Source organism: Malaclemys terrapin, chromosome 10 (assembly GCF_027887155.1).
Source record: "Malaclemys terrapin pileata isolate rMalTer1 chromosome 10, rMalTer1.hap1, whole genome shotgun sequence".
Taxonomy (NCBI): Eukaryota; Metazoa; Chordata; order Testudines; family Emydidae; genus Malaclemys; species Malaclemys terrapin.
The window spans coordinates 42,196,795-42,208,426 of record NC_071514.1 but is presented as its reverse complement, the minus strand read 5'-3'; the positions used below and the strand labels follow the sequence as shown (position 1 = coordinate 42,208,426).

The window sequence follows — 11,632 nt, the reverse complement described above, 5'->3', positions numbered from 1 at the left end:
TGATCCTGCAGCTCCCCCTGGAGCCTTTCTACAGCCCCCTTCCCTGAGTCCCTCTGCCCCATCCGCCCTGCCCCGGCATCCCCCATCTTGTGCTGGACAGCAGCCCAGCACCAGCCGCCTCCTGCCTCTTTAAGAGAAGGCTCCCCCTCCCACCCTGCCTCTCCCGGCCGGGTGGGGGTTGGGGTTTCCCAGCCTACGCAGGCTGCGGTCACACGCTGCTGACATCAACTGCAGCATCCATCCCTGCTGCAACCCCCCGCCCCCAGCGATTCCCTGATTTGCAGGTGCCTGTGGCTTTAAGAGGCTCAGCATCGCCTTCGCCTAGTCGAACCCCCTGCTCCCAGCCATGTCGGCCAGCCCAGCCTACAGCGAGGAGAAAGGGGGCTCCTCCAGCCTGGGGGAGCCGGAGTATGGCCACGATCCGGCCAGTGGCGGCATCTTCTCCTCGGATTACAAACGGTAAGAGGGGGCGCGGCTAGACTGGTCAGGGTGTGGGGGGGGTGCTGGTGCCCAGGCTGCGGGGGGCCTGGAAGGGGCCAGCTCGGACCATCCTCTGCCCTGATTCCCAGGGCATGGGCTATTGGATCATGGATGCATTTTCCCTTGTTTCCCCCCCATTTGGGACAGCATTTTGTTTACGCTGAGAACAGCACCAGCCAGGAGGGGCCTGTGGGGGCAGCCATTGCAGTGGCAGATGCCTGTAGCTCCCCCTTGGAGGGGTTTGGGGTAAAAAGGGGGCGCCTGGATTGTCTCTAGCCCCTGGGGTTGGGTGGCTGATTTCAGGGAGGCTTTGGCTGAAGCCTAAGAGCAGGGTGAGAATTAAAATAAATTTAAAAAGATACCTTCTGCTAAGCATGTGATCGCACCTGGGGCGTGTTTGTTCTCAGCTACCAGATGTTTGTCTGAGATGCTTTGTGGCCAAACCTACAGCAGAAGGGCTCCTGGGGGGATGCTGGGGGCAGGGAGACACTCAGGTTCCTGGCTTAGATTTCCCCTGTATCCTGTGTACTATAGACACACAGCAAATCTATAAATCTAGCCCTGCAGACTAGCAGCAGCAGCAGCAAATCTTTGCACTGTATGTGACATCCACATGCAGGTGGAAGCTGGATTCCTATAGCCCTCCATGCAGATTGCGGTATTTTTCTTACAACAGCCAAACAACCCATCTTTGCTGCCCTGGTTTCCAGTGGCATATTTAAGGGCCAGGGAGCTGAATTCACTGGCCAAGTCTCAAATTAAAGGAGAACCCATCCAGCCCCTGATCTGAAACTGTGTTAAGCCATAAGCATATTTCATGGCTTTTCACCAACCCAAAGTGCACCTTGCAGTGTCATGCAAGGACACAGTCACGGCCCCCTGTATGCTGTTGGGAGCATGATGAGATGATAAAATACACTGCTGGGCGTTGGTGGGAAGACACTCACCTTTAGAAATGAATTCTTTCTGCAAGCTGAGGTTTTTTAGGAAATCTAAAGAACCGTGCATATGATATGCCTGCTTGTGTGTCGCTGTAACTGGAGACCACCAATATCTTATGAGACGGAGAGAAATTGCGAGGCTTTATTGCAAATCTAGTTTATGTGACATGATTTTAAACTCCTAGGGGGAAATCTGGGCCACACAGAAGTCAAAGGCAAAACTGTCATTGACTGCAGTGGGGCCAGGATTTCACCCCAACTATGTTAGACGTTCCTGTGCAATCACACGAATGGGGGCTCATGGGGCTGCCAATAGCTAGGGTTAGAAGGTAAGAACAATCTGTGCTAAGAAGCAAACTGGAAATTCTACTCTGAACAAGGAATGAAATTCAAATCTTCAGGTGTCAGGGTGCCCTTATCTCCCCTTCTTGTGTCTAGTCATCGCAGCACATACAGGCCTTTATCATAGTGCTTTGCAATGGCACATCCCTAGGAAAGCAATATTGGCAAGTAAAGGCTGTTTGTAGATTGCTGCCCATATCTGAGGCAACATCTCAAATCTAGAATTCCTATAGATAGGGTTGTTATTATGTTATACTGTTAATGGTTCCGGGAGCCATTTCCTGTGTACTGGATCTGTATAGGTATCCAGTGAAACCCTTTGAAATGACCCCATGAGAAAAGACTAGAGGCCTGAGTCTCCTCTCTCTGTAAATCTGGATTAACTCCACTGGCTTTGCTGGAGGGATTGGATTTCTGCTGCTATGGCTAAGATTGGAATCTGGCTGTCTTCCTGGGGAAGAGGGGAAGATGCCAGTGGGACAAAGAAGGATTGTGATAGAAATCTGGCCTGCCAAAGGAGAGGTATTCTTACGTACTGCATCAAGGGCTGAATCAGCCAGAATTCCTACTGGGATTCTCACTGTACACTGGGCCTTAAAGCCACAATATGACCCAGATGCAGATTACAGAAAGCTGCAGAGGCCTCTAAGGTAACACCCGTTGAAGCGAAGATGGGTCCTGCTGTGACTAGCAAACCGCAGGGAATGTGATCATGGATGTTTGGGCCCCTACCCTTCTCCCTTATATGCTGGTGTAAATTGGGAGGAGCTCTATTAAAGTCAGGGGCACATTTACACTGATGTCAAATTGGTGTGAGTGAGAGAGCAATAGGGCCCATACAGCGTGTCATGCAATACTTTCTCTTGAAGCAGGTGAGTGGATGTCTGGGTCCCCAGCAGCCAAAGGATCCCTTTAGTTAAAGGGGTTTACAAATCCCAACACCAATGAATAGAGAAGCAGGGTCAGAGACTTTCTAAACAGCTGTTTGCTTGTTTATTACCCAACACTTCCCGGGCAGTGTTGGGAACTCAAACAGCACAGCCCACAGCGAGGCATTAGAACCAGGACATGAAATTAGCTCAGGCTGCAATTCTGCTGTTGGATCCATCCATGCAGATTCCTGCATGGCTACTGGGCTCTGAACGGGCACCAGGGTCTGCCCAGGCAGATCTGATTGTGCATGTTGTTGTAGGAACCACCGAGTCACAGCTGGGTCTCAACCAATCATGTTACTAAGTCTACACAGACATGCCCGACCTAGCTACACACACCCTGCTGCTCTGATGGCTGCCTGGTGGCTTCTAAAACCTAGAACATGGCACAGGCTACTAGAGGGCTCACAAACTATTTAAAGGGATATTGCCTTATTCCTATGCACTACAGTAGGATTGGGGCCTTTCAGTGAAACCCAGACTTAACACATGGAAGAAGTGAGGGGAGGCAAACAAGATGTGAAAAATCCTTTGCCATTAATAATGTATGGCAGCCTTGGAAAACACTGCAAATGTTCACTAGCCCAGGCACGAAATCAGCGCTTTCTTGGGTATTTGTCTGATCCCCATTCCTTAGGATCAGAGAACCTCACAGGCCTGGATGTAGTTAGTCTCACCACGTCCCTGTGAGGGAGGGAAGAGCTTTTATCCCGCGGCCCAGAGAGATTAAGGCCCAGATGAACTTCAACAGGAGTGAGGCTCCTAAATCACTTTGGGGATCTGGGACTTGTCTTGGTCACACAAGAAGCCTGTGTGGAGCCAGGAATTGTACGTAGGTTCCAGGCTGGCACCCGAACTACTGGGCCATCCTTCCTCTCTGTTTTTCACCATGAGTCGGGAGAATGAAAAACTAAGGAAATTTTCCCTTCATCTCAAAATGTTACCTCAGGCCTATGGTTAAAATGGTGCCAGGCTAATCTAAAGGGGAGGTTTAAAAAAAAAATGGAGTGAAATGTTGGTAGCAGCTGTTTACTAAGCCAACTAACGGCACCGTGGGTTGGATTCAAAAATGGATTTCTCCCCTGGGCAGAGGAATAGAATCCCGGGCTCTACTGGGTGCCACTGCATGAGGCTGGATTTCACCCTATCCAAACTTGAAGATACAGCAGCTCACCTTAAAATCCCACCAGGAATGAGAGCCACGGATTCTCAGCCCAACTCACCAGCACTAGCCCACTGCTAGCTCTGATCTTTCCCGTGCTGTTTTAACATAGATCTTGACTTTATTTCCTTGTTTACTGGTAGCCCAGAGTGACAGACTAGCCCTTAAAAGCGGGTGTGTGTGTGTAAATATTAATGAAAATGAAGTGCTGAGCCATCACACTTCTCACAACACAAAGGTGCAGCAGGAGTTTTACCATCCCTGATTGTGTTGTGTCAGATCTTGGAAGATGACTAGGGCTGTGCCAGGACAGAAGACCTGCGAGGGGACAATCTGGGTGCCAGCTATGGTCTTGCTGGTGACTCAGGAGGCAGCAATCTTCCTTGTGAGTCAGTGCTGGAGGTGCCCCTTTTGGGATTAGCTGTTAAACACAGGCCAGGAGCACCTGTGGTTTTTAAATTGTGGGTTCTAGGATGGGAGTGTTGATCCCTGGGTTCTGTCAGATTCCAGTGGAGGGGATTACATTCTGCCTCCCTCAGTTCCCTCGGCAGCATCTCTTGGACAGGACGGTGCTCTTTGCTTCCTGCCCTGAACTTTCCTGGGATGTTCAGCTCCTGTGTCCTGCTCCAGAGGTGGCTTCATTTCAGTGGTTAGTGATAGGATTTCGGGGTGTATTTTCTAGGTTTAGTACGGTAAGCTCCAATAGAACTCACTGCAGTTAAGGGTGGGGCTGTGAGATGTCCAGGTTAGAAAGAGGAGCCAAGATCGACACGACTGGACACCCTTGTCGTGGAATTAAATACAAGTCCTGGGCTTCGGGGTGAGAGCACGGAACTCAGATGCACAGAGCCATCCACAATCTGCCACTGGCTGGAGGCAGAGGGGCCTAGAGGGGTCTTGCCTGTATGCAGGACAGGAGGCAAGAGGCTGCCCGGGCACTGGAAGAAGACGTGTCAATGGGAGGTGGTCTGTGTAGAATTCCAGGCAGCCTGCGCAGTGGGTGTGCGGTGCATACCCCAGTATGGAAGGGGAATGGGTGAATGTGGCTCACTGCTAATGCTGAAGGGGGATGTTTGTCTCAGGGCAGGGGGTGGCAGTCCTGGGGCAGAGTTAACTGGGAGAGGCCTTTTGTCTGGGAATGTATCTGATTTGATGCGGCCAGTGCCGCTTGTAACTGAGAAGGTAGCTGTCTCGCCACCAGCTGTTCGTTTTCTCATTGGAGGGAGAGCAGTGCTTCTGCTGCTCATCTTGCTCCCTAGAATAAGTAACGGGATGCACCCAAGGGTCCATCTCTGCCCTTTCGGAGGCCAACAATCTCCATTAGTTACATATCCCAAATCCTCAGGGGGAAGGCTGCTCCCTGCTGCCTCTGCTCACCTTGACTTAGCTCAGCTGGTCTGGCTGCTTCTAACACTCTGCGACTTGCTCCTGATAGCCCAGGTGCCGTCAGCATTGGCTCAGCATTAGCTTCTGACAAACCTTCTCATCAGGCAGGCAGCTCACCATGGGCTGGGGGTATGTTGCTGTTTATAAGCAAGGCACCATTGATTAGGGGCAGAGCGTGGATGGGAATCCCCATCAGAGAACCAGGCTCAAGTTTCCACATGAGATTCAGGAGGTGGGATTCTCTCCTTCCCATGGGGAAACTCCATTTTTCTTTGCAACTCCTCTGCTTGCAATCCAGGTGGGTTCTTACACTGTCTCATCACCATGGTATCTAAGCACCTTCCAGTCGAGCATTAAGCAGCTGGACAGACATCTGTCATGAGTGGTTTGTGCTTTCTCATCCTCTCCCCAGGGAGAGGGCTGTATGTGCAGCGGAGTGGTTTGTTTTGGTAGGGTTTTGGTTTTATGTACATGCTGCTCAGTGTTGAGTTAGAGAAGGCAGAACTGTGCTTTGCACTTGGAGTGCGGGTGGGAGGTTTGGGATGGCCCTTGGTTCCTGGGGGAGGTCAGTCTGCGATCTGGGACTGGCCCCCTGAGAAGTTCTGTCTCCTGCACAGAGTTATTGGAGAGAGCTCCATGGTGCCAGAGATGTTGATCACAATCCACAGTCCTGGAGCATTAGAGGGTCTTTTAGACATGCTGGTTCCAGGCCATTGAGCACTCTGAACATCAGGATTGAGACCTGGAACTCGACTCTGTTCTCTATTGGAGACTGGTGTGGAGAGCAGAGGTCAGGTTTGGTAACCGGCCCAGGTTCCTTAGCATTGCTGGGGTTTGTTACAGGCTGGCACCTGGCCTGAATGAACTTGTGCGCCTCCCTCTGATTGCCCTGATCTCTGCAGTGGGAAGAGCACTCTACTAGGATCGGCTCACTCCCATCCCTGAGCATGGATCCATCAGTCCTCCCCAGCCCTGCTGGAGGGAACGGCTCCAGTACATTGGACAGCTCACTCCTGACCACAGCCCGAGTGGTGTAAATGCAGATTTGTCTTCCTTTGCCTGCTCAGATGGAAGCTGAGCTCCTGATCCCGCTGCGGCCTGGTGCTGGGGTGGGACTGCCCCATCTGCCCGATCCCTTCCTCTCTGAGGTGCGTAACCCCCTGTGGGGATGTTGCTGACCCCCCACTCACCTGCCATCTGTCAGCAGCTGTCTGCCTGCCTGCCTGCAGCCAGCTGGTGTGAAATGGCTGGACAGTAGCACTCTGTCAGTGCCAGTTGGGACAGATCTGGTGCTGATGATTCAGCAGGAGGTGCTGTTTTCCCAGCAGCAGAGCGCTGATGCCAATAGCTGGAAGGCACCGTGCTGCTGGAGGTGCCATCTCTTGGGTGAGATGTAAAACTGAGATCCCGCCCACTCATGCTCCTATGTCACTCTTCGCTATGTCCTCCAGCTGCTAACTCCCCCTACAGTTCCAGCTGTACATAGTGGTGTTCTTTACTTCCTGTCCTAAACTGTTGTGCAGCGTAGCTGTGTGCTCTATAACTGCAGCTGCATTCTATGTGGTTGCATTTCAGTAGTAGGTGAAACAATCTCTGTGTAAAGCAGCTTATTGGAATCTCCTGGGATGAAAGGGGATAGAGAGGGTTGGAGGAGCAGGATCCTGGCTGCCTGCTAGTTATCATGCTGCCACCAGAGCTTCCTGCTGCCTTTGCCTCCCACATGTGCAGGGCTCTGCTGGGTTTGGGTTTTACATGCTGGCTAGCTGTTCTGCTGGAGAACGTGGTTGTGGGGAGGACTCAGGGCTGGGGCTGCATCTCTCTGCCGTTTGAATCACACAGCTGGGTTGTGTTTGTGTCCGGTGGGGGAAAGCATCCATGCCTTTCTCTCCCAGCTAGACCACTCCTATGCACTGTACGTAGGGCTGTCCTTGAAGTGCATCTGGCAGCTACAGCTGGGGCAGGCTGCTGGGTCCCAGCCTCACTCAGCCCCGGTGCACTTCAAGGAGTCAGTTTCCATCCTCTGAGCAGGCTGGGGACAGCTCCTTCCCCCACGTACCATGGAGCAGCAGAGTTCTGCCCAGGCTTCTCCTCTGCCAACTTTCCAGGCTTGCGGGCAGGGACCAGACCAATTTCCAGGGCTCTGTGCAAGGTTCTGGAGCTTCAGAAGGTCTTTGCCAGCTCCCATGGAAGTCTCTGCAAATCAGGTGCCTGCAGGGGTCCAAACCCCACCACGAGGCTAGAGCTTGTCTGGTCGTTGTAGAGTGCAATTGAAGGCTGCCAGGTGCACCAGTGAGGCTGGGGGTGGCATGTGGGCTCCCAGAGAGTCTCAGCGCAGGTGGAACCGGCTAGAGGAAGTGGCACTGGGGAGGCTGAAATGATGGATCCTCAGAGCCTGCGCAGCTGGGCAGTGACTGGCAAGCTCCTGCCCACCGCACTCACCAATAGGCCTTGGTCTGAGCGAGGAGAGGGGAAATCTGAGCCCCGGAGGCTGCCAAGCAGGGTGTAGATTGGTGCCTCTTGTGGTCCCCAGGCCTGTTTCACACAGGTTCCCCAGGGAGCTGCTCTGGGCCTGTCCTGCTGGGCTCCCTGTGGTGGGCTTTGTGCCCCCGCCCTCTCACTGACTGTACCACACCTGCTGGGCATGTTTCCTTGGGCAGACTATTTTGAATGGCTCTGTGAGAGTCAGACACTCCCGGCGACGGTCCAGCCGGGCGAGGCCTGTGAACCCAAAACCAATGCCTGAGTCTTCTTGCTGCGGCCACGGGCCTGCAACCATTGCAGGGGGTGGGAATAACGAGGCAACCGCAGCATGAGGGGCCCGGGACAGCCCCTCCAGGCTGACGCTGCCAGAGTCTGTGCAGAGCTGCTGGGGCTGTAAATGAGCCACGTTGCCAGGCTGCCCACAGCAGAGGGTAGGTACAGTGGGGACTGTGCTCTGCCCCATGCCTGTCTGAGCCCAAGACTCCTATTGGGGGTATGGTGCCCCCCTGCTCACTCCTCCCCGCAGCCCATCAGATCAAGAGCCAAGTGCTCTCCAGCGCCCCCTGCACTGGGACTGTGGCAAGGCAACCCAGCCCAGCATCACTGCCAGGCCTGGAGGGGAGATGATTGGTGGGCCTCTGTCACCTGGATGGTTTAGGCCCCAGGCCCACACCTTGGCCATTCACCATCACAGCTGAGCTGAGGCTCAGCTGGGAACATGGGGCTCTCCCCGAAACAGTCACGGCCTCCCACTCCCACTGAGTTTCGTTCCCAAATCCTGTATGTCTTCTAACAGGTGCCCCAGTCCCGGGAGGACACCGGATCCCCAATATCGCCGGGAAAGCAGGGAATGGAGACTCTGCATGTTCCAGGCCCTTCTCCCAAATGGGAACTTGCCCTGCCCAGGGCTCTGGGATAAACTTCAGGGTAAATGTAGGGGCTGGGAGCATGGAGAGAGCCAGGCACAGTGCAGGCAGGAGCTGGACCAACTCCCAGTCAGCTCTGCCAGTGCCCTTCAATCCCGACCCGCAGCCCCCTGCTACTCCAGTCCTGCCCCCATTCCCAAACAGCTCTACACAAGAATCCTGTCGCTTTCACACTGCTGCTGCACCGGGGTTCTATCGGCAGGGATGGGAGCTATTCATGAGACAGGGGGTCGCCTGGAAGCTGTGAGGTGGGTGGAATGTCAGAGACCCACACACACACCCTTTTAGGGGGGAGAATAGCAAAGATCCCAGTAACGCTCCAGAGGGGCATGGGGGCTAAAGTGTCGTCTGCCCACTAGCCTTACAGCAGGACGGCTGCAGCCACTTAGTGCACGTCCAGGATTAACCCTTGTGCAGAGCAGTGCTGGGGATCTACGCAGCTCCCCACTGTCCAGCAACGGTATCGATCGGCCTGTCCCACCGGGCCTGGGCTATGGGGATCTGCGAGAATCCTCACTGCTCAGAGACAGGAGCCAAACTAGCCAAGGGCTCAGGGTGAGCCTGTAAATGCTCCCAGCGCCACCCCCACACTGACTCCAGTGGGGGTTCCACTCACAGGGGTGGGCCCTGGAACTACCAGGGTGGGTATCCCCCACACCAACCACCCCCATGATTGGCACCTGAGTTGAGGGGCTGCTTGCTGGCAGCCCTGATGGGGACCAAGGACTGGCCTGGCCATGGAGACTGAGTGCCCATCTCGCCCCTAGTAGCGGGCTCCCTACAGAACAGGGGACAGGGGCAGGGACAGTACCTGCCCTGAGGATTTCCTTCTCCAGCACTGTCAAGCTGACACCCATCACCGGAATTTGGCTCCTCTTTCCTCAGTTTTCCCTTCTGACATCGTCTCTGAACTTTTCCTTCCGTGCTCTCTGTGAGTAACGTGAACCTGAAGGCAGGTAGGATTTCACTGGGAACGTTCTGATACCAGCCCAGAGGTACTGGGAGCACCATCTATCCCGGTGTCAGGACAGCTCAGATCCTGCACTCAATGGCCCGGTGGGCTAAGAAGGAGTCTAGATGAGTTGGCCTGGCCTTGGCTCAGCAGCATTTGCTGTGGTGCTGTGTGTACAGCGTGGATATGGCGGCCTGGGAAGGAGCTCGACCGTCCGTGGGGCTCTGGCTTCAGCGAAACACTCCAGGCCTGCTCCTCCTGTCTCGTGCCCTGGGGTAAGCCAGGAGCCAGTGCTGCTTCCACAGGTAAACCTGGTGTGAGATCACAGTCCGGTCTGAACACCCATCCACGTTTGGAATTTAGCACCTTAGTGCAAAATTCTGGGCTGGGGGCAGGGAGGCACAGGAATTGCATGACAGAGGGAGGATGGGCTTCTGGTTGAGTTGCTGTGCTGGGATTCAGGAGCTAGGTTCTGGGCCTGACTCTGCCATAGACTCCCTGGATGACCAGGGCAAATCCCTCAGCCCCCCCATCCATAAAACAGGGCTAGTGATGCTTTCTGTGTCTTATTTATATTGTAAATATAGGGGCAGCCACTGCCTCTTAATACATGTGTCTGTACCAAGCCCAGCACAATGGGGCACTGCAGGTGCTACTGGAATGCAAACAGAGCTACAGACACAAACAAGGGGGTGGGCAAACATGCACAGCGGCCACTAGATGGTGCTGTTCCCCCCCAACAGAACCAACCCAACTGGTGTCTATTTGGGGCTCTTGCCCCTCTGACCCTCCCCTCGTCTGGCGTCTGGGGCACAGCCGGCTCCAGAGGCTGTGACATCTCCCCAGGTGGGTGATGTGTCCAGGCCGTCTGGGTCCGGGGGCATTGAACGCCCATATGTCAGCTCAGATCCCCGTGTCTGTGCTGCAGCCCAGTGTGATGCTGCATGATGCGCTGGCTGTCGCAGACCCCAGCCCTGGTGACTCATCTGCAGTGCTGGCTGCCGTGGCGCCTGTGTGAATGGCTGTCCCTGTGTGGTGCTGGCAGTGCTGCACCAGAGGAGCACTGCACGGGTCAGGGCCACGGGTCAGTGACTGGTCCTTGCTCAGGGGTGTCCTGGAGGGGGTTACGCCTGCTGGAGGCCCCATGAGCCTGGCACTGTCCTCTCTCACTCCTTCGCCCAGCCCCCTCTCACCTAGCAGCTTCCTGGGCTGCCTTTCCCTCTGGCCAGCACCTGGGAACCCCACTGCAGCTGGCTCCTTCCCCGCCCCACTCCCTCACCCCAGACCCGCTCCTTGGCTCCCTCCTGTCCCAGTGCTGCGCCCACTTGCCTCGTGGTACTTCCATCTGGGATGGCTGTGCAGGGGATGTTGCTGTGGCCTGCTCTACAGGCTCCCCCCAGCTCTGGTGAGGTCGTGGCTGGGTCCTTAGCCAAGCACAGTGTCCCTGACACTGAAGAGTTAAAGGCCAGTGGGTGGTTCAGGCCTCCTCCTCCTACAGAAGAACTGACCGGGGGCTGGAATGACTCTCTGGATCCCTGGAATGAGATCCTCTGGCAGGAGTGGGCATCCCTGTTAAATCCTCTGGGGGCTGCCTCAGTCCGTGGCATAGGCATAGTGGCATCACTAGGCTCGAGCAGACCCAAGGTCCGTCTAGCCCGTCTAGTCTCATCTCTGCCAGTGGCCAGCACCAGATGCCTTGGGGAAAGGTGTAGGAACCTTGCAGTGGCAGATGTGGGGTGATCTGCCCCCATGAAAGTCTCCCCTAAGCCCCTAAGAAAGAGCAGCTGAAGCCCTTGGTAGCATGACTCTAGATAGCCTCGATACCACCCTCTGTGAGTCCCTCCCTGCACCTAGCTGAGTGCTTGGCAGCCCTGTCCTGCCTGTGCCCTGTGGATGGGAGCTCGTAGCCTGCAGGTGCCCACAGGTGGCAGGTCCAGTCACGCTCTGGGCCTGATGCTTGGAGGTCCTGAGCACTGGCAGCTAGCACGGACTTAGCTGGGGTCTGCCCTATGTCCCTGGGGGGCAGGGGA

The 11,632-nt window shown here is 55.0% G+C and overlaps 1 protein-coding gene across 4 annotated transcripts in view; it reads left to right on the top strand.

The window, feature by feature from the left end:
- The first annotated feature begins 340 nt into the window (after positions 1 to 340).
- The window catches only part of AP3B2 (adaptor related protein complex 3 subunit beta 2), a 68,475-nt gene continuing 57,183 nt past the window's right edge, over positions 341 to 11,632 (top strand). For all 4 annotated transcript variants that reach the window (XM_054042913.1, XM_054042911.1, XM_054042912.1 and 1 more), the window contains exon 1: positions 341 to 459. In XM_054042913.1, coding sequence (XP_053898888.1) covers positions 347 to 459 — 113 coding nt within the window. In that variant the 5' untranslated portion in view covers positions 341 to 346. The remainder of the gene's footprint in view (positions 460 to 11,632) is intronic.